Here is a 27082-nt window from a genome sequence, read left to right on the forward strand (position 1 = left end):
AAAAAACCTTATATTTATCATATCTTGGGTGTTTTTTCCCTTTTCAAACTTGTGACATCTAATGCATAAACTACCATTCAAAATATAGGATTATTTTTTTGTATTCATATATATATATATATATATATATATATATATATATATATATATATATATATATATATATATATATATATAAAATAGTAAAAAAAAATCATTTTCGAATACATATTCTTTTGAACTCTCTGTGCATTAAAGGATCTTCAAAAATAATGTATCTGTGCTTCCATAAAACTATTAAGCAGCAAAACTTTCAACATTGATTATAATAACAATGTTTCTTGAGCAGCAAATCAGCATATTAGAATGATTTCTGAAGGATCATGTGACACTGAAGACTGGAGTAATGATGATGAAAATTCAGCTTTGCCATCAAAGGAAAAATGCATTTAAAATGTTTTAAAACAGAACTATTTTAAATTGTAACAATATTTAAAAATATAGCTTTTTTGCTATACTTTTTAACCAAACAATTTGTCGCTTTTTTCAAAAATCTCATCGACCCCAAATTTCTGAATAATACTGTTTGTATGTATCCCAGCTCTGTCACTCTATAGCACACCATCCTAACCTCTGTTACATGCTTTGCTGTTGAAACACATCATTAGTGATGAGTTGGAGAAAGCCAGAGCAGCCCAGTGAGAATTTCAAGAGTCATGCGAGAATACAAAAATTTGAATGCATGCACAAACACAAATTCAGCCAGTCAATAATTTCTGCCAAATCTAATGTATGCAATGTTAATATAAATTCAAATATCATGCAAGAGTGCAAAACACAAATTCTGCATTACTGCTATTGAGTTAGTCTGCATGCAAGCACTATTTTAACAATGACAATAACAAAAAGGAAATTTGCCAGATGCCTGTTTGTGCAAAGGGCAACTTCAAACTGCGCATGCATCAGACCCCTGATATCACCTCACCCAATGCATGCAGTTTATTAGCGTAACACGCTACCTGATTACCTTCCAATTAAAGGATTTTGGATACATTCTAAATGTTCATTATAATAACCATTATTACCAATTTCCATATGGAAATAACAAATTTAATAGAAAAAAATGTAAATAAAACATGATGAACGTGAAAAATGGCATGTGACTATGGACAAGCTTCATTTTAAAGCATTCTTGAACAATATACATGGAAAATAGAGTATGAAACGGTATAAACTGCAAACATATCTTGTAAAATGTACAGCAATAGTTTTGAAGTGTGCTCTTAAGGTCTCTGTTTTAACAGCCCTTCATGTTAAACAAGGGAGCTTCAAAGATAAGATAACACACCAACACAAGCAGCGCCCTTCACCAGAGAAGCATTACAAGGCTTAGAGCTTAAACCAGCACCATTAAGCAGAAACTTTTATGTACAGAACAGGAAAGGGATATCGTCTAAGCAGTCAATTCGACAGCAAAATATGAGGGGAAAAAACAGCTTACTTTTTCATGGGAATTGTCTCAATGCTAAAAAGATACAAGACAAGCAAAAATGTTACAGAGATGCACTGTAGTGGTGTACAGAGACATCACACGGATGTCAAAACGGACCTCTCTGGTCAAGACACTTGGTGACTTGTCAATTGCAATGATTCTCAACTGTAAATGTATGAAAAACACGAAAACAAAACAATGTACAATATATATGTGTAGTTATCATAAAGTGCAAAGTGCTGGACAGGAAAACGAAGAATGAAGGAAGATGGAAATATCAAGAATGGTTATCATAAGGTGAAATGCCAAGTCCCTGATATAGAGGAACTAGAAAGAAGAGCACAGAGAGAGAAAAAAAGATTAATTAACTACTCCGGGCTAAAGAAAGAAAAGAATGAGGCATTTGCACTTTTATATATTATGCATATTATTCATTGTACAACAGTTAGCTCCAGTCCTGTCATACGTGTTCTTTAGCAGAGTAAAACAGTGTGCAAACAATTTTAACTTTGTTTATGCAACTGTAATCATTGTGGTGCTAAATAGCAATTGCAAACTTGGTGTATTTGGGATACTTACTCGTCATAGACATCCTCTGTGTCCATTCTGCGGTAGAACTTGGCAAGTTTGACCGAAAGGATAATGCTAGGGAGCAGAAACAGTGTGGAACAGCCTAACCCAAACCAGAATGTGTTCTGCAACAAATAAACACAAGATTAAAGCCACCCAAAAACTGCACTCCGCTTAACCATAAAATCCTTTTTGATCAACATACTCTCCATGTATTTCTTCCGACAAGAAGCTTTTCCAAAATACAGAAAGTGGATCTCTAGCATTAAAAGTTATGCTTGTATCGTTATAAACAAGCATTCACATTCAATCGATAAGATGCAAAATGTCCACCCACGCGACAAAATGTGGAAAAAAGTTTAACAAATAGGTTTAAGTTTATGCAAATAGGTAGTCGTCAGGATTCATTGACTGCAACTTACAAAGACCTCAGATGAAGGCCGCTTCGGATACAATACATATAACATACAAAAACTGTCAAATATTAATCCAATATTGTAACAGTATTGTACTGTTTATAACTCTTTCCCAGATATATAATAGAAGGACATTACTCTGATACGCTTATCTGTTGCTGATAACAGAATACTTTCTAATTGTAACAGTAAAGCTGCTTTGAAACAATATGCATTGTGAAAATGAAGGTGAGACCAGCAAAAAAACAAAAACAAAAACCAACAAACAAAAAACACCAATGGGAGGTTAAACACTTTTTTTTTTGCTGCTGTCAGAGCTGTAAAACTTTTCTTGTGTGTGCCCTGGTATACCCTACATTACGTAGTAAGTACTGTAAGTATATTAATACCAGTAAATTTTGACCTTGTGGGGCCATTGTTTTTGGTCCCCATTAGAAAAACAGCTTATAATCAAAATCTAAAACAGCAGAAATGTTTCTGTGAGGGGTAGGTTTAGGGTAAGGGGATAGAAAATACAGTTTTTACAGTATAAAAATAATTACTTTTATGGAATGTACCCATAAAAGATGGAAACCAGTGTGTGTGTAACGAAATCTGAAATTTCTTTTGGAGAAATCCTTATCTGTAAAACAGTAAATGACATAGAAGTCCTATCCTCTTACTATCCTCTTAAAAAATCTTACTGACCCTAAACTTTTTAAAGGGTTGTCTAGCTCTTTAAACAAATAGTTTCACGTAAATGAACATTTTATTTACTTAATCTGATTTTTTTTCTGACCACATTATTGATAATTGTATGTATATCTTCACAAAATACTTCAGGGGACTTGGAATATATAGTGAATGAGTAGTTTGTCCTCCTTTTATTCTGTTTTTTAAGCTTTGGCAATATAAATCACCATCCATATTAACTCTGTGTAAAACCGAACACACTTTTTTTATTTAATGGATGTCAAAAAAGAATGGTGTTGTAAGGACATGAGGGTGAGTAAATTATGAGATTAATTTTATTTCCAGTGTTTCTAGTGATTCTAGTACCGATGGCCTGGATGTTACCATTGAATCCAGCAGGAAACTGCATCCTAGGATCTCGGCCGCGTCCACAATGTTGCTGAGTGGTTTACAGGTAGCGACGTCCAGGGCCAGCTACAATGAGGCAGCAAAACTTTAAATTAAAATAATGCAGAAGAACCAAAAGATCATCCCTAATCTAACGATATTATTTCAGATAGATAATACAGTTTAAAATACTCACAGATGTTCTGATCCAGTCAATATACTGCTTGAAATACCCTATAATAGTCTGCTTGTATTTCTCTGTTTCCTGTTTGAGCATATATTAGCCATCAGTACAATACAACTATACACCAATCATTACAGATATGTTTTATCTTTCACATTACCTGATTGACCACAAATGTTGCATTTTGGGAAATTAGGAACTGGGTGGCATCAATGGCTGCTAATACGTCTCTAACTCTGACCTAAAAAACAGTTGCATTTACTGCTCATCAGAAAGCGTGTTCTGAAATGGATCTGTTATGATATTTTTAAACTGGTGGCAGTTTTAAAATGAGCAACTTACAGTCAGGTCTGAGGACGTCCTCTCCAGAAATCTGATGCTCTGATTAAGTGTGCTCTTTAATAAGAAAGATAATAGACACAAAACAAGAATCATGTCCAAAATGATCTATAATTTTAAATGCTTATTTAATGGTACAAAAATAACAACTGTAAAGGATTATTTTGGAAACATAAACTGACAATTCAAGGGATTCAGCAGAGTGACAAAACGCCATGCAACCTGATAGTTGCACTGCATGCATCACATACACATTATGTCACAAATAAATAAATAAAGTGACACAAAACTGTTGTACTATATGATACATCTGGCACACATGTAAACATTCCAGTCATGCAAATGCATTAACCAATGATTAAAAAAAAAGAAAAAGAAAACATCAACATTTTCTGTTTGATGTACTAGATGGACAGATATCCAACACTTCACCCTTTGACCAGTTTATGAATCTGTCACTAGGACAAAGATAAGGTGAAGCCGCTCTAAAAAGAGGCTTGTTTTTCCATGATGTTATAACAGAGAAACTGTACCAAGTGGAGCAAACAACTTACAGGTTATGTAGCTATGACTGGTAGGCTTACCCTCGCTTTCACATATTTCTCGGAAGTCATAAATTAAGTTGAATGTGATAAAGAAAATAAAAAAAATGTATTGTTTAAAATCAGGTACGAACATGAATATGAAAATCTTTGAGAAGTTTTTAATTTACAACACTTGTCACTTGTAGACCAGAAATGATTCAACAGAACAGAATACTCAAATGAGCATCAATGAAACTGGGATAGATTACCATGGACTGCTCCAGTGGGATGACTTGCTGGATGTGGATCTGCCTTATAGTATTAGCGTGTCCTTTTAATGAGGTTTGCAAGGTCCCTTTAGGCTGCAAGAGAGAGAGAGAGAGAGAGAGAGATAGTGTAAATGAGAATAAAAAAAATACATACAGCTACTAACAATGCCACTGAATTTCATGTAATATTAACAAAATATGGAATAATTACAATTTATAATCCTTTTAGAATGATTTTTAATTAGACCAAACATAAATCTTATAAACCTCATAAATCTTACCAACTGATCAGCTTGAGCATCAAGCTGACTGGCGAAATCCACTAGATTAATGCGAGTCACTCCTTTATTCACCTGAAAAGATAAACAGACACACATGAGAACCCACAGTTTCTTATCTGATCTGGGACTGAACATGCACCGAAGCCTATGGTTCCAAAGTTTCAATCAAAACGAGTTTATGTATGTTATGTACCTCCTCCAAATAGGCAGCAAAGTCAATCTCATTAATCCCAGTTTCAGTGAAGCTGATGAGATTCTGTTTGCCTTCTGACTCCAGAAGAATGATGCCATGCAGGTCCACCTTCATCCCTTCAAACTTCCTTGACACATCTCTGGAGTACTGCAGAAAGAAAAGAAGTTCTGTATATGATTCCAACATGAGTCTAGGAAATCTGGATGGACTGTCATGAAATATTCTAAAACATACAGTCTGACCAGTAGGACCACTAGTAAAAAACAATAACTTACTATATATATATATTAAATTAAATTAAATTTATGCATTTAGCAGACGCTTTTATCCAAAGCGTCTAACAGTGCATTCAGGCTATCAATTTTTACATATCATATATATGTAATATATATATATATATACACACATGTATATATATATATACATATATATATATATATATATATATATATATATATATATATATATATATATTTATATAATGGTTACTAGTGACTCAGATGTATATTTATAAAAAAAGCATAATAACATGATAAAAGCTAATCATATACATAACCTGTTAACACCAACATTTTTATTATTCTGTGGTAAAGTATTGTCTTAGTATTTAGCATGTGCCTTTAATAGAAGCACTTGTTCTGCATGTGCTCCACAAGTTTTTGCAAAAGCTGATGTTTATGTTCTCCAGCATGATTTGAGAAGATCTCAAGAGCATCCTGTGCTACAGTGGGAACACAATCATCTGTCCATTTGCATAAATCGGTTCACATGATTTTCTTTATTTTACATTTCATAAAAATCCTAAAACATTCCATTCTGTGTGGTCTCAGATTTGTGGGTCCTGTGTGGATCAAGAATGTTGGCTTGAAGGATTTTAAGTGAAAACAAAAATCATTCTGATGGAATGAAGGAATTTATATAGACTCTATATAAAATGTTTTAAATGGTTACGCATGAAATGTTTTGAGATATTTTGGCAATTCAAAAGAACAGAGAAAAACAACAACACTGGATTGGATAAACATATTTTGGACAGTGTTACTTAAAATAGTGAATGGTTTGCATTTCCTTTAAGACACAATCCACAATGCGTGCCTCCATTTGAGGACTTGTGGTCCTGACAAAAAAGGTTGATATCTGCAGATTCATGCCACTCATGTGGCGGTTATGTGGGCGGTTATGTTATCATTTATAGCACAATTGTTTATACAATTATTTATTTGCCAATTTGTAAATCTCTTTTTTTTTTTTGTCTGTGTGTTGTTGTCTCTGTGTACTGGAAGCTTATGTCACTAAAACAAATTCCTTGTATGCGTAATCATACTTGGCAATAAAGCTCTTTCTGATTCTGATTCTGATTCTGAGAACACAAGCATTCAGCTCGCAAGTGAGTTGAATGCGCTCATTGCTCTTATTTCTTTGTGAAAAAGCATGGATGGAGTGCTTTCGACTGTTGAGGAAGCATGGTTTGCTCGTTGTATGCATTTGTGGGATTACTGAGAAGGAAGGTAGAAGTCTGGTTCTCCTTTGCTTCACCTTCACCCGAGATTTTAGACAGCGTTTGCATGAATGCGTTCACTTCTAATTGGATTTGAATGGGTTCATAGCGATGTATTCACAGCAGTGGATTCTGTTCACGCTTGATTCTTAAGGGAACCTAGCCTTTGTACAGAGCACATTGAGGACAGTTGTGTACCCAACTTGGCTGAATGGGATGTCCCTATGTAATATTAGTGTTGATTGGGTTCCCCATTTCCCCCCAAAGTTATTTTAGCTGTCCAAGCATCATTGGCGTGCCCCCCTTCTTAAATCGGTGTATGTTTGCCACTATTTTTGGTGCTCTCTCACCAGATGGATAGGCAATGCACCTAGGCATGGCATAGTGGGTATTTCATAGGGCTGGATTTTGACACAAATTTCACAATTCGATTCGATCATCCTTCACAAGCTTTCATTTTAATATTAGTTATTTTGGATTTACTGTATACCAGGTACATCAAGCAAAAAAACAACAACAAAATAGCTCAACTGATGCTGTAAAATATACTTGAGAGTCAATATTATTTTTGAAAAGTTGAAATTTGCTGATTTGTAAACAAACACTTAAAATATACTCAGTAAGGTTAGTTTGGATATTAAGATTATAATACTAACTTTAACTTTAAATTACAGAATTATATTACATAATTATAGCTTTTTTAAATCTTGTCTTTTAATTAAACTCAGTTTGTGACTAGTTCCACACATAAAGGTGGACATATACTAGATTTGGTTTTATCATATGCCTTGCCTATTGGTAATATTTACCAATATTACTCCTTGTGATTCTAAAACGACTGCTCCAGCCCGCTGCTGTCGTACGATGAATCCTACAACTGCTCAATTGTTTTCTGTGGCTTTCAATGGCATTGGTGATGATTATTCAATTTCCTCAAATGGCCTGAATACAGATGACTTAACCTCTCTTTTCTTTTCAACCTGCTAAAGTATTTTGGATACATCCCCCTTTAGGATGGTTCGAGAAAGACCTATAGAGTTCAACCGTGGCTGAATGCTACTACTCCAGCTGTAAGACTTGAGTGTAGAAGGGTAGAACGCCACTGGAAGAAAGATAAATTGCAGATTTCTTTCTATATTTTAAAGGAGAACTTGTCTAAATATCAAATAATTGAGGTTATTTAGATCTGAGAAATTAAAATATCTCTCTAATGTTATCTGTAATAACTCTCATAATCCAGGTGTGCTTTTCAGAACAATTAACGCTGCTTTGGACTCTTCCCAAGCTACTTGTTTAGAGCCTTCTGCTGAAATGTTTGAGATTTTTTTTTATCTTTTTATTGCGTGTTCTGCTGGGAAGATTTCGAATATCACTGTAAATATAGTTGTAGTTTGCTTGTTCTCATGAGCGAAGCCTTGATCCACTCACAACACTAGTGTTAAAGAAGGCTGAGATGTTGAAGATCTTATCCAGATGAAGAGCTGAGTAAATCCCTCTGTTGTCCTTACAGTTACTGCAAAAGAAGAGAGAAAAAGGAGGGAAATCAAACCTAACTCCATCTTATTATGAGCAGACTTTCATTTCAGACTTTTAATTCTCTGCTGCCATCTGCTGGACTATTGAAGGATGAAGACAAATCTATTGTAAAATGGCACAGAAAAGTTAAGTTCAGAGAAAATTGGTAATTTGTTTGAATATTTGGTTCAATATTTAGTATTTAATACACTAAATGTATATATTTATCCAAATATTTATTTAAAAAAAATTGCACTTACAATACAGCACCAATACTTAACAGCACTATTATAGAGTAATATAATTGTTCATTTTATATTTATTAGATATACATTACAAGGTTACCTGTAGAGAGAATATGCTGTAAGGTCCATCTCAGGGTCATTGTACAGGTATCCTGGTATGAAGTTTCTCCAAGCAGAGTTGACCAGGTTGGGTGTATCTAACACCTACACACAACATAATCACACTGCATCTCGTATCGTTCTCCAGCATGATGTGAGATGATCCATAGATCAGAAAAACTTCTGACATTGTGTCGTTTCTCTTACCTTAAACAGTTGTCGGGTTTGAAATGGTTCACACACAAGCTTTTCTAGATTCCCACCCACCAAAAACAGCACTGTTATCACTCCCATGAGCACCCAGGAGAACAGGAAGCTGAAGCCCACACCACTGCGAGACAGAGGAAGAGTGTGTCAGTGAGTGCAGACAAAACGGTCTTATACCACATCCTGCACTCAGTGTTGTTGCACTCGAACTCACGCCATGAGCAGATTGCCTCCTGTGTTAGAGACGCAACCACGTGTGGTTGGAGTTGAGTGCCTGTCAAATCCCAGAATACCACACAACAAACCCAGAAAATTGAAGGTGAGGATGAGCACAACCATACAGCACAGGGTAACACAACAGATCCACCTAAAAACAAAAACATTATGAACAAGATCGAGGTCACGAAAACAAGGACAATAAAGGTTGTGAAGAGTTTTTGTCTGGTCGAGTTGAGTCCTCTGAAGCACCTGTAGAAATCCATCTGATCGACCTGAGGGTAGATGTCCTCGATCTGTGAGTGTGTGTGAGAGATCATTTTGGTGAAGTTGGACACAGAGCTTTGAACCGGGAAGAGCTTGGTGAAACTGGTGATGTTTGATCCAATCTCGTCCAGCAGAACTTTCACCCCTACAGGAGACACAACAGTATTAGAAAATGCTTTAGTGCAGATTCATTGACATTTTTATGTGAAAAGCATATTTCATCATCTATGCTATTCACAGGAAATCGTGTCTTATTGTATGTGCCCAGGTATGCAAAGCAAAGGGAAATGTCAAGGAAAAAAACTCGATAAACGTCCATCCTCCTCTTATGACACTATGTTATTAAGGCAATGTTTAAATGAATTTGACCTGAATAACATTAACAATTTTTACACCATAATCAAAGCATTCATCTAAGTTAGGTTAACTTTAAATCTCAAAAATGTGTTAGTAATGTGTGGAAATTAGCATTCAAATAGAATAATAAATATGAACTAGAAGTATAAAATAAAAGTTTTGTTCATGGTTAGTTCCTATTAGCTTTTACAGTAACTAATGTTAATGTATAGAACCTTATTGCAAAGTCTAAATGTTTACATTTAGTAAGTTAAAAGTAAAGAAATGTATCATTTTATTTCTTATTACTGAGAGGGGACTTTGTATGAAACTTTAGATGGTCTGTAAAAAAAAAAGAAAATTCCTAAGATCTGATTTCTGGTCTAGATTTAATCTTGAAACTCACCTTCCACAATATTTCGGGTTTGATCTCTTACCAAGGTGGGAGTGTCATTAAAGGATGCAAAGCCCTGTGCGATTAGGATGAAAAGGTGCAAGAGTGAGAAAAGTTTATATGTTCCTTAAAAACCAACATGAAATCAAAACTGAAATGAAACCTTATTTCAGTCACGAATATGACCTTTTCACTTTTCAACCCCCTACCCTCAAACTGCTTGGATTCATGTTAGTATGTATGACCACTCAGTGTTCGAACTATACCGTGTCTTCTGGGGGAGCCCACTTTTTTTTTTGGGGGGGGGGGGGTGCACTTGCGTGTGCCTCAAATAAGGTCAGCTACAAGTGAATGCACTATTATTAGATTTTATCGACACTAGTGCCTCAAAAAAACTTACAATGACTTACAAAGATACATAACAGCTACAACTGTATATGCATTACTTTATATATATATATATATATATATATATATATATACTTTATCAACACAAGTTGATAGGTCAAACAGCAAACAAACAGCCACCCACAAAAAAACCTGTGTTTATATACATTTTTTCGCAACTTGTTCTGAGCAGCACTGCTTATTTCCCCATTAATCCACTCCTCAAACAAGTGCGTGCCAGGTAACTTTTCAGACAGAAGAAGGTTTTTTGCATCCCTACAAGAGATGCTCCTCAAGCTTCCATCCTTAAAAAACAGCCATGTATATCGGTTCTTACAGTCTCTCCACTGCTGGCTGTTCCAGTTTAACGGGAATGAGGACTCGGAGCAAGAGGGGTTAGGATAGTGACCAGTGTAGCAGTCGATTCTGTTCCCCTTTACGCAAACATAATACAATTCTTGCGTAGTTGCCGAGTTACTATACGTACGATCAGAACTAGCGTGCACAAGAAGCATGACTGGATGTACGGCAAGTACATCTAATAAGTGTTTGTAGCAAATGAATCAGTCGTGCTATAAATGTCATCACTACACAATTTCTTAATAAAACCAAAATTAATTAAACTGCCTTGTTTTCTTTTTACCATTTCTATCATTGCTATAATTGCAGAATGAATTAAGGACTTTTATGAATTAATGGCCTCCAACGTTTATTTTTTTCTATGAATATATGACGTACTAACGGGGAATTTGCAGCGCAGCGCCCCCACACATTGATGCTCATTACAAGAATAGCATGTATAGTAATCTTTATTTAAGTAAATTAGGTTTTAATCGCCGTCATGCATGAATGAATAATATTTTTGCTATTTTACACTTAATAATCCATCATAATCACATTGCACAACTGAAATTGTACTTCAAAATATTCATATTGTCAATATTTTTTGAGACCCCCCAAAATTTCACATTTCTCGTTTTCAGGGGAGCCCATGTCTTATTAAGGGGAGCCGAGCTCCCCCTAGCTCCCCCGTAGTTCGCACTATGTGACCACTCATCAAAATCAAATCAATTCCCAAATGGATAAAAAAAAAAAAATTCTTGTTGAATATCCTGTTTCACCATGAAACACAACATGTCCTCTCCTGAATCTTCACAAACATGTCATAAGAATTCTGGGAAAAACATACCTTTTTCACAATCTGACCGAGATCCGTCTTTAGAACATCATTCACTTTGTCTAACTGGTTGGTCACATCAGGCAACTGGAAAAAAAAATCTATGTCTGTCATATATTTTGATGACAATATGTTGGAAGAAAAAATTATAGATTATTTCCATACCGATGAGTAGTTGGCTGCAATGTCTAGCCTGGGAAGGGTGCTACGTATGTTTTGACAAATCTCAGTTGAGTGTTTCTCTGTGCAGACAGGATCATTAAGGGCGCTGCTAAGACTTCCACGCACCAGGCTGAGGTTAGCCTGCAGTTTGACTGTTCCTTCCTGCAAAGTGTCCAACGTCAAACTCACATTCTCTAGAGCATCCTTAGTGTCTCGCATTGCTAAAAGAGGAAACAAATGAGCCAACACACATAAATGAATACTCAAAAACAGAGACCACACACAATAACCAAGGAACAAATAATACTGAAGGACATCAAATCCACACATGCATCTTTAATTTAAAAATATTATCCATTGAGGTGAGATAACATTTTCTTTGGAGCTTTCAGTACACATTTCATAACCTTTGAGGTATATCTTGGTTTTAAGACACATGACGGGCAGGTTCCACCAAGGAAGGGTACAAGAATACACATGGGAAAATAACTGGGCCAGATATTGTTGGGAAGGAATAAGGAGTCAATCACAACTTTGTTACAGATAAGAAGGTAACAGGAAGGACAAGTCAGAGTCTCTTATGGTTTACCTTTAATGGATTTCTCCACTTTAACTAACAAATCAAAGACAAAACGGTGAAATAAGACACCAACAAAAGCAATGGACTGAATAGTCACATTATATTCTCATGTGAAATATGATATATTGTGATAAATAGTTTTCCCAGCAAAGGGTAAAGAAAGAAACAAACAGAAAATAAACACAAAGGCGAGTGACATACTTCCAGTCATGCTGAGAGCCGCGTTGAGAGCGGGCTGCACGTCTTTTCCCAGCTCCTCGTGTATACTTGCACCCAAGAGCAGACCTACATCTGAAGAAACACCACAATATGAGTCCTCACATCAGAAACACCTTCCATTCCACTCCAGATGACCGATAGCATACTTACTATCCAGGTCATACAGCACACGGTGCTTCACTGTGCCGTACTGAGAGATCAGGTAATCAATTTGCTGAAGGGGAGACAACACAGCAATATATTCAGCAAACAGAACCTCACTGGCCAATACAAAGACATCTACTGCAGAACTATGCAGTTAAATATTTTCATATAATTATATCTAAACAATTCAACCTACCATTGTTCAGGCAACCATCTGCATCTACCTGTCTATCTGCCTGTCTGTCTGTCTGTCTATCTATCTATCTATTCGACCGATCATCTGTCTAGCTGTCCATCCATCCATCAGATGGCTGATCTGTCCATTAGACTGACCTATTAACCATCTGTCTATGTGTTATTCATCCACCCATCTCAGTGTAATAGTGTATGTGTGGGCACATGTTTGTTCTGGTTCTATAACTTACAGCAGGAGTCTGATTGGCAAAGGTGTGCAGGTCTTTCAAGTTACTCTTCACCAGGCTCCTCATGCTCTTCAGTTGGGAACTCAGGTTCTGATTGGCTGTGTATGCACAAAGGACCCCTGCCCTGATGATTGAAAACAGCATTGTTAAAAACACACTAACTAAATCAGATTCAAGCCAGAAAAGCAAGAACAGGAACATTTGTAATTTGGGATGGCCTTGTCAGTAAGATGCTCTCTGGAGTGTCAGTGGGTGGCAGCACTGCAACACAATCACTAGAGGCATGTTGCTCACAACCGTGCTCTTCTCTTAGGATACTTTGTTGCTTTGGGAATGTTCTCATACTCTGGCAACATACTGAGAGGCAACATCATACTGCTGCAGGTCTATACAATATACTCTTAATGAATAATGACACCAACTCTGACCAAATCACACATTTGGAAAAACTTATCTGAAATAAATATTATCAATACTATTACAAATGGACATGTATAAACTATTTATTTTTTTATTATTTTCTTACAAAAAAAGTTATTTTTTTCCCTAGTAACCTCATAATTAAGCACTGCCATTAAACTATTTTAAATGTAAACTTCAAAAATGTAAAAAAGCTTTCTGAGAAATGAAGTGTTCCTCAAACATGGACATCCACAAAATAAATAAATACTATAGTATATACATATACATTTAAATGTGTTTGTATATTATTATGGCTAATACATATTGAAAATAATTATGTATTATAAATTAATGTAATTTTAAAATATATGGTATTATCATTATAATTATACAATTACTAGTAATAATGCTAGATTATTAAAAGGTCTACCCTTACAGGAATTACATGAATTTCATTTTATTTAATTTCTCTTAAATTCAATTCTGCATCCTGTTTGGCTACCTTAATTCAAATTCAGTTATAGTTTAGCATCTGAAATAGAGAAAACAGCAAACTGCCTGGTTTTAAAATGACCCACGTGATAAAATGCAGTGCTTTATATGCAGATAGTGGTCATTGCTGAATGGTGTTAGGGTGAGAAACAGAACACAGACTGATGGAGAAATAAAATGGGTGGCTAACTACAAAACACTATTGTTTTTGCTCCTTCTCACCCCCTTATTCCCCATGTCCTCCTCTCTCTGTCTACACTGTGTGTTGGTAAGCTGCTATCTGCTCTGCTCCATAAGATCAGGGAAAACATAGCAGCAAGTGAACAAAGAGGCTTTGAAGATGGTAAAGTGCATTTCTACAAAGAGGCAACTGAGATGGTCTAAAACTCTGCAGGGCACCTCATATGAATAAATAAATAAAATAAAATAAAATTTAAATGGGTATTTCTTCATTAAAGCTCACTCTTAAAAATATGTCTGAGCTCACTTTGGCATCATGTTGAAAATAGGCTTTATAACTTGGGTTGGTTCAGTGCACTGAAGAATGTCTCTATAGACTAATGGAGGCAGGAATAGCGTTACTCCCACAATGATCGCTGTATTTAGCCTGACTGGACCCTGGGGCTACTCTCACAATGTCCCTTTCTATAAATGCCTCTAAGGGGGTTTGAGGAGCAGGCTGGGGGTGAGGACCTACTTGACTGTCTCTTTAAGCAGAAGATGACCCACCGGGTCTTATTTCACCATGAATGCATTCTAGGTCTACCTGTTGATTCCTCTGCACGCAACAGACCTGTAATGTGATCGGCCCACCAACACCACACTGCCATACTGACCCAGGCAAGGACAGCCACTGTCGACTGGAAAATGAGGGGCAGCCTTTTATTTTGGAAGGCAAGACAAAAAAGATGCTTTTAACTGCTTTTCAATGTATTGAACTTCCATTGCCACAAAACAAAACACATGCACTACCACTCAAAAACTTGGACACATACTGTATGGCAGAATTTATGTTAAGTAGTTATGGTAGTTTTGTTTATATATACATTTCTTTATAAAAGTATCAATAAACTGCACATTTGACAGATTTTATATTATATGAGAATTTATTACTTTTGTTCTTAGTGTTTACATATACATTTCTTTACACGTTTCTTTTAATTAAATTGAAAATAGATAAATTGGGCTGGATAAACAGACAATGAGTGTCCAGCATACAAGGGACACTTTAATAGTTAAAAAGCATCTCAGCACCCAATGATTTAGAAGAAGCTAATATTGGATTGATTTATTAATAAAGCAGAATATTTTCAAATTAGACTCCAGACTGTGTCATTATTCCAGAGGAAATCGAAATGTCCCTTTTAAAGTTCCCACAAGTTTCAAGTTAAATATGTTTGTGGAAGTGGAAGAGGCAAGCCCCATGTGTGTGCAGTGAAAGTAGGCCAGATCGGGTGGATAATTGAAGTGTGAGACAATCATTTCTCTTTTCCATTCATGTGTAGGACAGAAGGAGGACACATGATTAACCGCACAAACAAAAGCTTTCTCTCTCCATTCTGAACACCAAAATATTGTGGGCCTTTTTCTTTGAACCAAACATTACTTTTAAATACTCATTATTCATCATCGTAACGGACAGAAGCAACTTTTGACAGTGACTGATTTACTTTTGTATACAGTGGACTGAACGCGGTAATACATGATGATGGATCTATTTAAATGCTCCTTTGCAAAAAACAGTCCTGCAAATGAATGTCAACTGTACAGTTATGTGCCAAAAAAGAAATGTTCTATCACATGATTACTAAAAATGAACAGAGACTCGCACCACAGAGAGACTGAAGCAGTCACATCAGGACATATTCTCACTGTAACCATCTCTTATGTAAACACATTCTCACATTTTGCTAGAAATAACTAAATACAGACAATCCTCAGGCACTAGACAACCCAAATCAGGGTTTCTTAAACATATTTGCTGAAAGCACCCCTTTCATAACGCCAAACTGTCTGCGGACCAAGTAAGTGTGATTTCAGTTTCCCAATTTCCAAATTCTGTCAAAATCCTAAAGAGAGATCCACCAATCAGAGTAGTCTCTGTTACTATAGAAACTGCAAATGATGTCAACTAATCTCTCACACTCTAAACTTTGCAGTCCTGTTTCTTTTCCATATAAACACACACATATTATATATATATATATATATATGGGGCTGGAGCGGCATATGCTAATGCTAACCGTCTTTGCTCAGACATGCATGCTTAACAAAAACGCTAAACTGCAAGCATTTATATATGTGTGCCTACAGTCATTAATTACCAAGAATGAATCTCAATCTATTCATGCATTATAATATTTCAAGGCTGATTGAACCGAAAACAAGCCAAAATGACATTTAACAGCACAAATACTGTGCTGTAGGTTTTCTATGACTAAACAGGGTGATTTAATGAATTAAATGTGTGAGCATCGCACAGCCCAGCTGCACTATGGATGTCATGTGGGTTCACAGGCTCTACTGTATTAGATTTGACAGGCCATTTCTGCAAGCTGAGCCCTGGGGTTGGCAGAGGAGCAGCAGCCCCGGTGATCTTCAGTGCCCTGAGCGTAACACTCCTTCTAGCATTGGGTTTCTACATCCAATCATAGCTAAGCAACAGTCAGTCGAGTGAGTCCCTTTGCCCCACAGGAACAACAAATAACAAATTAGACCACTTTAATATCTCAATTGTTTCTCCTAGACATCAGTGAGATTAAACTGAGAGCAAATAGAGACTTCTGCTTCAGATTTGTCTCCTGAAAAATGTTCAGTTAGCTTATATATGTCTCCTCCAGTTTTTCAGAAAAGATCTCAACAATGTCTGTGTGCCATCAAAACCAAAAGATTTTCAATGTTTCAAACCCTGATGTCTTATCCAAGTCAATGAAAAATTCAATGACCATTAAATTAAACTGACTATCTTTAGCTGATGGCTGATTAAAAATAAAGGGCTATACAGATTTGAATAAATCTATAATAAAACAGCAAGCAAAAGTGTGACAGTGTCATTATTTTTTAAAGGGCAGCCTTCTCCAGAATAAGGACACAATTTATGTGAGCGGTCATTTGTAAATAATGGCAATAGCTTCTATTTGTAGCTCAATGCAAGCACATGGAAACTTAACAACATTTAAATAGTAAGACAGAAAACATCTATCATGCACATGTTTTTTATACACATTACTGTTCATAATTTTGTGGTCAGTAAGATTTAAACATTTTCATTCAGCAAGAATGCATTCAATTGATCAGAAGTTACAGTTAAGACTTTTCATAATGTTCCAGAAGATTCCTTAGATTCCTTTTTTAACACAGGCTCAACAAAAATATTATGCAGCACAACTATTTACAACATAAGTGTAAGAAATGTTTATTAAAGCACAACATCACCTTATTAGAATGATTTCTGAAGGATCATATGACACTGAAGTCTTGAATAAATGGCTGCTGAAAATTCTTTCCTTTTTCATCACAGGAATAAATTGCATTTTAACATATATTAAAATAGAAAACAGTTATTTTAAACTGCAATAATATTTCACAATATTACTGTTTCTACTATATTTTTGATCAAATAAATGCATCCTTGGTAAGCATAAGTGATTCCTTTCAGAAACATGAAAAAATCTTACCAATTCCAAACTAGTTAATGGTAGTGAATATACATAAAATAGTATATAATAGTATACATAATAGTATATATTTAGTACAGATAATCTTTTATGAAGTCAAATACATTAAACTACTTTCAACTGAATTATTCTTGTAAAGTATCTAACAAACTTGAGTCATGTATACCAGTGATGTAAAGTCTGGAAGACCGTATGATAAAGTGTTAGAAGAATTGAACTAAAACTACTTGAGTAAAACACCTCAAGCTGTTATGTTGTCTGACCATCAGTCCATTGTGTTCATGACTTGGTTGACAGTGCCCATAAGAAATGCTGAAGAGTGAGATGGCACTAATGAGCAATTTTCTTGGCATAATTAGGTCACTTCATTAATTATTCATCAAGCCTAAATTACAGTATGCCCAGTGCAGCAGCAAAGCCCTGAGAAAAGCGGCCTGAGTTTATCAAGCAATTATAATAAAATGTAAAATTTGGCAGAGATAAATGACAAGACAGGTCAATGAACAAGTGCCCTGGTTTCACCCCACCACTAAGAAAAACAGTATTCAAGTACCTCTCCAAACACATCAGAAGATTTCCAACTTGAATAATCTCCCCTGGAGATGCTTCAAACTCAGACTCAAGCAATTTTCCATAACCTCACTGTGAGAGTCCTCTCAGGACAATCACTTTACATTTGAATGATTTTCAGTTAAACTTCCCAAAGAGACTGGGTGGCGCCTGCTTCACATTTGAACAAGATTGACACGCTTTAATATAGCACCGAAGAGAGGAGTGTGCAGAGGGGCCCCTGCTACGGCTTCAGGTTGAAATCCTGGGAGGTTTTTACATGAGGAGACATGCCCATCTCCAGGCAGCCAGGCATGTGCTATGGAATCTGTAATAAAGAGCCAGCCGGCTGAATGCATAAAGCAGAGGAACATCAAACATTTGCCGTCGCTATCCTGGAGTTCCTGCTTTTGTGCAGTTCTGCTGTATTTCTTCCTGGAGTGTACACTTGTCTACAATATGTCTTTGGGAACATGGCACTTTAGGGACAGGAAGATAACTTGCAAGCTTGAAGTGTCCATGTTAAGGAATTTTCTTGCAATTATCATCAGCTTTGAGTTTGCCTTTGTTTATTTAGGCTCTGTTCCAAAAACTTACTAAGCTTCCTTTGCTGTCCACTACCTACACAGACAGCTTCCATTTAAGTGGCACCTTATGAGTGACCAATTTGAAAGGCTTGCACAAATAGAGACATAATTGATTTCAACAGAGCCTAATGATAGCATTTTGCTAAGTAAAGAATTTGATATTCTAATAATCAAATGAATATACAGCAAATACTGGATAAAATATAATACTATTATTTAAAATATTAAAATATTTTATAGATAGAAAGATTAACTATGAGACATAGATAGATTAATTTAACCATTTTTAATCAATATTGTGTGCATTTTCCTTCTTAAATTTGCTTTGAATACATTATGGAATCGCGTTTTCCACTTTTTTGAACAGAGCCGTAGGCATCATGGTAGACAGACTTTTTGAAATAGCCTTTGCATCTGTGCTCATGATACCTTAAAATACTGCATATGTAGGCAGCTCACTAGGTTTTGGAACAGAGCCTTAAGGCCTGTTCACACTATGGACAATGAATATAAGGATAATTATATTAGCATCCACACCAATGCATGACAGTGTTCTGTTTATTTTCAGCACATGCTGTAGTTGTATCATCTGTCTCAAGCTCTTTCAATTCCAATCCAATCAGCTGTTAATTTTTTTTTTTTTAGGGAAAATAATGGTGTGGTTTGTATTTTATAAAACGGTATCTTTATCGTTACTGTTATAGTTATCATCCTTGGTGTGATCGGGTCTTTACGGTGTTAAATGTTACACATGCAATCACATATATGCACGTTCAGACAAACACAAAAACGTACGTGATAATGAAGGTGGTGGTGAGTAACAGTGTGGTCAGCAGTCCTCTAAGGCAGTCCGCGTTCTTCCGCTGTCTCTGGTGCATTTCTCCTCCGCAGTTATCACAGCAGCGGCACAGACAAAAGAGAAGCCCCACCAGCGGCAGCAGCAAAGTGAACAGCAGTCCCAGTGCCGTGCACACCACAAAGCCGATCTCATAATAAATGACCTGCACAGTGCACACAAAACAACGTTGAACAGATTAGAAAATTTGAAATGATCAATAAATGCAAACAAATGGAGGTATTATTTGAGATGGTTTCCTTGAAGCAGTTTAAGCCTGAGCTTATCTATGGCACTTCCTGTCTGGGACAGAACTGTGTGGGCCATGCCACGTCTCTGGCAAATAGTCCGCAATGAAGTTCAGATAAATAAACTCAGCTAAGGCTTAATTTGCATCCAGTAAACCATCCAAGTTATACAGGTTTAACATTTAGGTTTAGTTCTGTGGATAAAAGGAAGGAAGGAGAGTGATTATTTAAAACTATAGTTACACTAAATGAGCACTGCATGTACAGACAGTAAAGGAATAAATCATCCAAAAATTAAAATTAGCTGAATATTTAATCACCTTTAGGCCTTCCAAGATGTAGACAAGTTTGTTTAAAACAATATAATGGATAAAGAACTAATATTTAAGCCAGAAGCAATGGTCTGAAGTTAAAAACATCTTAATGGTATATTCTTTTTATTATTATAAAACTTGCAGTCTTGTGGATTATTGTACTGTTTTTATTAGCTGTATGTACTCTCATTCTGACGGCACCCATTCACTGCAGAGGATCTCATCTACATCTGGGAAGGCCTGTGCATTTTCAGCAGGCTTTTCATTTTTGGGATAACTATTTCTTTTAAGTATTACCAACCATTTTTAAAATGAACACTAAGGAATATTTAAATGAGCAACAAAATATTTTCACAGTTCATATTTCTTTCTAAAAATGCAGAGCTTTTGCACTCTTTTTCAGGTAAAGCAAATATTCTTGTCTCCAAATCCTTCCATTAAAGGGCTTTTGAAGTGAGGGAAATTAAATCATGCGCTGCAAAATTTCCATGCCGTATGTAACATGATGGAATAATGTTAAACACTCTTTTCCATATGTTGCCACTGAATCCATTTGCACACATCTTGTGGCATTATGGGAATTTCTGAATGAGCAGGGCTGTCCCCCGGCTAGCCTGTAGATAAGCTTAATCTGCTGAATAAACCAGAGGCTTTGTCTGTCACCAAAAACCCTCACTACCCCTCAAGGGTCGAGCCATCTGATGTGCTTCTCTCGTATCTCCATATTTAAGATTTAGATTTCTTCTAGGGGACAACATCGTCCCTGTTAGCATAGTCAAACTCCTCTTACTAGGTCATGGCTGAGCTAAAAATTGCAAACAGCTTAAAATGAGTAAATCTGTGTAACTGTGATCATCTTACCAATTACAGAGATGAAAGAGAAATTGAATACCTGTGATTTTAATATAGGATGGACGAGAAAAAAAGCTAAATGAACATATTCCCAGTAATAAAAGTAATAAACTATAATAAAAGTGTAACATTCATTTAGAGCTGTGAGATCACTTCTGAAACTCTAAAGGACAATGTAAAATTACTGTGGTAACTCTCCATTTAATCCCATTTCTGTCTAGGAGAAACAACTGAAATACTAAAACTCTCAAATTTTTTTTTCTTTCTTTTAGCTATTAATAAATAGCACAGCAGCAGATTAAGGTTACTTTTTTACATGCGGAAACTTGCACCCGGAAATTTTCAGACAGCTCATATTTGTGTCTCTGCAAGCTACCGAAACTCACACATGAAACCTGTAACACACTTCTGACACGCGTTTGAGCAACAGAGCGGCTCTCTCGATCTGAATGACCAAACCAGATGAGTTCACACAGCGCGTGTTTTCCGAGAATGTGGTTGTCACTCTCGTAAATAACTGTACTATGTGTGAGCGTAACCATATTCAGGACTCAAATAAAGCACTGACAACAGTATTCTGCTGCTGTGTGAATAGGGCAAAAAAAGTATAATAATTATAGTACTGTATGTTAAAAAATCTAGTGAGTTTCAATACACTGCAATTTTTTAAAACAGTCTAATGTTCCTAAGCAATTTACATGGATGACTCAACTATGGTCAATATTAGACTGAAACAGACATGTGAATAGAATGAGTGCAAAGCTGGGTTTTATAAGGGTTAGGTGTAACTAAGGAATGAGGATGGTGAGACTTGGGTCTGGTTTGGCCCTTGACACTGCTAGCAGGACGCACACATTACCTGTAGCATCAGAACAATGTTTTCTGGCTGGGACGTGCCAGATGATGATAGGCATGCAGATCAGCAAAAAAACAAAAAAAAACAAAAACAACAACAAACCAAACCAAACCAAAACAGAACAGATGGTGAGCAAAATCAAACAGTCAAACAAATGGCAAATCAAATCACTTAAGAACTAAAAAGAACACTCCCATCTGTAATGGGAACCAGAGCCATTCTGACAGTCCCAGAGATTGAGTGAATCCATATCCATCTCTCCATAATCTTAAGTGTTAGAAGAGCAGAAGATAAAAACTGAAAAGAATGAGTGAATATGATTATAGTCCAATATTTGACAATTTGTGAATTTATCGTTATTCAGCTTTGTGAATTTGAATCGAATTTTCAGTTAAATTAATCTTAAATGACTAAATTAAGTGATGATCCTTTAATATAAAAATATACAAAATTAAATTATATCTATATCTATATATGCATATATAGTTTGTGGTTGGAAAGGTTTTTTAAAAGTTTTTTTGAGAAGTCTCTTATATTCACCAATGCTGTCTTTTTTTAAACAAAGAAATAGAGTAAAACATTAACATTGTGAAATATTTAAATATCTGTTTTCTATTTTAATATAGCTGAAGATGTAATTTATTCATGTGACGGCGAAGCTGAATTTTCCTTTTAATATGCTGATCTGGTGCTCAAGAAAGTTTTACTATTATCACATCTGATAACAGTAGTGCTGCTGGATGAACAGAGCATTTGTTTTAATGAAAGTTTTTTTCAACAATGTAAGTTTTAAATGTCCCTTTTGATCATATAATGTGCTCTTGCTCAATAAAAGTATACATTTTTTCAACAAATAATAAATAATACAAACAAACAAATAATATAATATAATATAATATAATATAATATAATATAATATAATATAATATAATATAATATAATATAATATAATGTAGTGCTGTTTACTGAGAAATATATATAGATAACGATAAATTGAAGTGGCTGTGCATCTCTGAACTCACATTTCCTCTCTCCATCACAACAAAAGTCGGAAAAACTGATTTATAAAATTTTGCTCCATATGTTTGTTTGTTCCCGGGAGTAAGATGCTGAAACTTCAAAGCAAGAGCTGTTGTTTAATTAAACTCGTTATTAAAAAGCAACAAATAGTTTCTTCCTTTTTTTACTACAGGCTATATTGCCAAAAGCAATTAACAGCTCTTCCAGATTAAGCGCATAATAGGGCAAGGCTCTATCCTTGGCTTTCAAATGCAATTAAAATATTGTTTCATAATAGATGCACTGAGACAGTGTCTCTTCAACTTAACGGTGGTGACTGAACTTGTAATCGTAGGGAGGTTCAGGTAGGCATGGTTGCATCCACTTACCTTCTGGGACTCGGATTGTATGGCTCCGAATTTATCCTTTGCCACTGTAATGACAAGATCTGCAATGACATTAAAAAACAAAGTCAGCATGCTGCGGCTTCTTACAGTGCGGCCACGTCAGAACAGGTTATGTAATGTTATTTCACATCCAGCTGAAAAAACAACAATGAGCCCACTGTGGATGAGTGTAACACAGTACACAATACAGGATCATCAGAGTGTTTAGCCCCCAGCTGCCTCCATCACAATTACTACAATCTTCAGAGAAAATATTAGCTATCTTCATACAAACAGACATCACAAAGTTTCCTTGGGGAGTGTTTGAGCAATAGTATGTGAGGTTTTGTATGACTGTGCTGATAAAAGTTGTATTACAATGCATTAAACATAAGACATTATTAGAATTGCTAACAGAAAAGGAAGAAGTGCTCTGTTACATAAAAATTCCTGTATCTAACTAGTAAAATATGCAGATTGTATTCAAAAACACAGACAAAGTTCATACAGTGATAGACCAAGGTTGAGTTAATGGTAAATGGACTGCATTCATATAGCGCTTTCAAAAGACCCATGGCCATCCAAAGCGCTTTACAACTTGCCTCGCATTCCTTCCGGTTTGAAGCTTCAGGTTTTCTATTCCCATAGCACCACAATCTAATAGCCACCAGCATACAACATACAGATCACCTAGATACAACATCACAAACAACAGGTGCAGTGATGGCAAACATCCCAACACACTGAAGGAACAGCCTCCTGTCCCACAGCTCATCACCAAAACAGAGGAAATGTATCTTTCACATCCCATCATAAATAAAATAGCAGAATATCAGCGCAGTGCGAATGTGATTTAATATTTTAATGATAGTGTAACTAAATCTACCATAGAAAAATTTACTAAATACATTTGAATATTTTTTGTCTTTGTAATCTGTCATTAAAATGCAATAATATATGGAGCCTCTTTATTATTTTACAGACATTTTACAATCAATCCATCCAATCAATTCCCTATGAATTACATTAAGTCCCATTCTACAATGCCCAGTTTCAATCAGAAATGTTACATTTGGAGTAGTAGGCCACATTTCTGTTAAAAGTCTCAAAATCCAGTATTAAATTGAGTTGAAAGCATCATAAGAAAACGAGTGAGAGACAGAGGTACATCCTCCACCTGTGGTATTGTGGAGGTTTTTTCGGTCCTCTATGAAGAGTAGCAAAGAGTCAATGTTCTCCACAAAATGTTTTACTTCAGCTTATTATCTCTATTTCTTCAGAGGAGGTATTCAATATGGCTATTACTGCAACGCTCAGGCCTCTAAACGAAACTAATATTTTTCTAATAATTATCACTGTACCCGTACAGACCTTTAAGTGACAAGTCTCTTATTTTTGCAATAACATGGGTCAAATTGACTTCATGCTTTTCTACAGAGATGTCCAGTGGGTCCTGAAGGCCTACTCATCTTCAAAGCCAGGCAGAAGCAGCAATCATATCATGTGACCATGAAAAAACCAGTCACTGCATTAGCCTGTCTAGCTATATTTTGCTGGTCTCCATAAGTTCCTGGTTATTTAGCATGCCCTTAATTCAAGGAAATACACATTTATTTAAATTCCTCGATACTTGATTGCCTAAATTTTGCATCATATACAACAAGGAATTAATTATACAGGAAGGAATGACTCTCTCAAAGAAAATTTCAACTCCCTAATAAGACTCAAACTTAAATTTGTCTACAACCAAAATGTACTTCATTATTGCCAAAACCCCCTAACTGCTCCACGGGTGCTGTAGCTTAAATGGCTCCACGCTGTGTGTGTGCGTGTGCGTGTGTGTGTGCGTGCTTTGGATGGGTTAAACGCAGAGCACAAATTCTGTCACCATACTTTGCTGTATGTCACTACACTTCACTTTAAAGTAAATGTGGTTGTCAGTCCCAAAAACTGACAGTGTGAACCAATTTTATGCTGATCAAGCATATAATCAAAACTACCAAGCAAAAACCATTTTAACACAGACAGATAGAGAAAGAGTTCAGTGGTCTGTGGGCAGATTGGATTGTGGATAAGGAATCAGTGGGGCACAGTCCAACAGCTGTCTCTTCAAGAAAACCCCAATTCTCAGCAAAAAAGAAAGGGCAAAAAGGATTAGCAGTGCAGAGAGGAGAAAATGAAGATCAGTGTGAAAAGCTGAAAAAAGGAGGAGTGGAGAGGAGATAGTTGAAGCGTCTCTTCTTAACCTTTACCAATCGATTGGAGCTGCAGTTTGCCTTTAATACACTCACCCAAGCACAAACACATTCGGAAATATACAGAAGCATATACTTTATCCAGCCACTGTCTGAAAACACCCTACAATCTCTTGCATTTCCCAATGCTACCCAACAGGCCAGCTGACTTCTTAGGGTGTGTTCACAGTGACAGCGATTTGGAGTGACAAAACAACTGGAAGTAATTTATTTTCAGTGTGAGACAGTGATTTGAGGCGACATGACCGGCAGACACCATTGGGGATTCAAGAAAGTTAAGCAGCGCTCAAATTTATGTGATGCAGCGACTACCAAAGCATTTAAACATTCATTTATAGTTAGGCTGAATCAGTAATTCATATTTTAAAATGTCAAATAAATGATAATCAATATAATAACCATCTGAATAGTTACTTTTAAGTGGAAACTCTACCTCTGTCTATCCTCCATCCATCCGCCCACAGCAGCACTCAGACAGTGTCCAAGAACTTTATAAAAGCTAAACAAACTGTGCTGGCAGTTTCTCAGGCCCCATCTATGTTTTCATGGTCCTCAGAATACCTCTTCTCATTTCTCTCTCTCTGACCTGGTTTGATTGGCTGTGCTTCCATTCATCTAACAGGAAGTAAACAAACTCCAGGGCTCAGTGGTAAACAAAAGAAGGACCAAAGGTGCTGAGTGACTCAAAATACCAGTTGCAGGGACACACACCTCAGTGGACACAGCTACTCGCTTTATTTCTTGGGGGTTACTTGTGGTACCCTGAGGTGATGACATAAGCTGAGGTTTTTATACTTTTTTTTGAGAGAGAGAGAGAGAGAAAGAGAGAGAGAGAGAGAGAGAGAGATGAATACGTTTATGTAATGTAGCAGAAAGTTACTGTATGGGTTGCTCTAAATGTGGCATTGTTAGTGATCTACTTTCGATTAACATTTGGTAAATGATGAACATCTGATTATGTCTTTGCATGTCAATGTGGGTTGCAGGCCTTGGGTGAAGGATTAAAAAAAAAAAAAATTGATATAATCAAGATGTTTGCTTCACGTTAATAGCCCCATTCCTCTTCCTCTTTGTTACGCTGGTTTACATTCTTTAGTAAGCAGTGGTTTATAGCAGTGGGTCTCGTTTTTCGTCACGCTCCCCACTGAAACCATTGCCAGGTCTTTTTGTCTGTAGGCCTGCATTCTGTAAAAAACACTTCAATTTATTTACAAAAAATATATATATTTTGAATTAAATAATTGTTTTTATGATTTAATTAATAAAAATGGAATTTCAAATATATGAAAAGTATATCATATAATATAATAATAATTTAGAAAAAATGATAAAACTTTTTTTTTCATCAAATGGATTGTAAAAGCAGATGTATAAGGAAATTAAAGAATGGTCATTGGTAAATATCAACTTAAAAACAAACATAAAAGTATAGTAAAAATAGCTATACAACTTTTTT

The 27082-nt window shown here is 35.9% G+C and overlaps 1 protein-coding gene across 16 annotated transcripts in view; it reads right to left on the reverse strand.

Moving 5' to 3' along the window:
• Positions 1-27082, reverse strand: part of LOC128027554 (prominin-1-A) — a 47468-nt gene that overhangs the window by 2827 nt on the left and 17559 nt on the right. For 3 of the 16 annotated variants that reach the window (XM_052615261.1, XM_052615260.1, XM_052615262.1), the window contains exons 2-25: positions 23375-23433; positions 21990-22016; positions 19677-19882; positions 13178-13298; positions 12759-12822; positions 12591-12680; positions 11813-12030; positions 11660-11734; positions 10096-10159; positions 9339-9498; positions 9085-9237; positions 8871-8994; positions 8665-8768; positions 8233-8317; positions 5307-5453; positions 5114-5185; positions 4833-4925; positions 4624-4641; positions 4043-4096; positions 3861-3941; positions 3713-3781; positions 3496-3603; positions 2051-2166; positions 1481-1504 (exon numbers count right to left, since the gene is read on the reverse strand). In XM_052615261.1, the coding sequence (XP_052471221.1) occupies positions 1481-1504; positions 2051-2166; positions 3496-3603; positions 3713-3781; positions 3861-3941; positions 4043-4096; positions 4624-4641; positions 4833-4925; positions 5114-5185; positions 5307-5453; positions 8233-8317; positions 8665-8768; positions 8871-8994; positions 9085-9237; positions 9339-9498; positions 10096-10159; positions 11660-11734; positions 11813-12030; positions 12591-12680; positions 12759-12822; positions 13178-13298; positions 19677-19882; positions 21990-22016; positions 23375-23433 (2332 nt within the window). Of the gene's footprint in view, positions 1-197; positions 1799-2050; positions 2167-3495; positions 3604-3712; positions 3782-3860; positions 3942-4042; positions 4097-4623; positions 4642-4832; positions 4926-5113; positions 5186-5306; positions 5454-8232; positions 8318-8664; positions 8769-8870; positions 8995-9084; positions 9238-9338; positions 9499-10095; positions 10160-11659; positions 11735-11812; positions 12031-12590; positions 12681-12758; positions 12823-13177; positions 13299-19676; positions 19883-21989; positions 22017-23374; positions 23434-27082 lie in introns of those variants that run through there. The other 13 variants (XM_052615276.1, XM_052615275.1, XM_052615263.1 and 10 more) reach the window with 12 other exon arrangements.

Source organism: Carassius gibelio, chromosome A14 (assembly GCF_023724105.1).
Source record: "Carassius gibelio isolate Cgi1373 ecotype wild population from Czech Republic chromosome A14, carGib1.2-hapl.c, whole genome shotgun sequence".
In the NCBI taxonomy this organism is placed as follows: Eukaryota; Metazoa; Chordata; class Actinopteri; order Cypriniformes; family Cyprinidae; genus Carassius; species Carassius gibelio.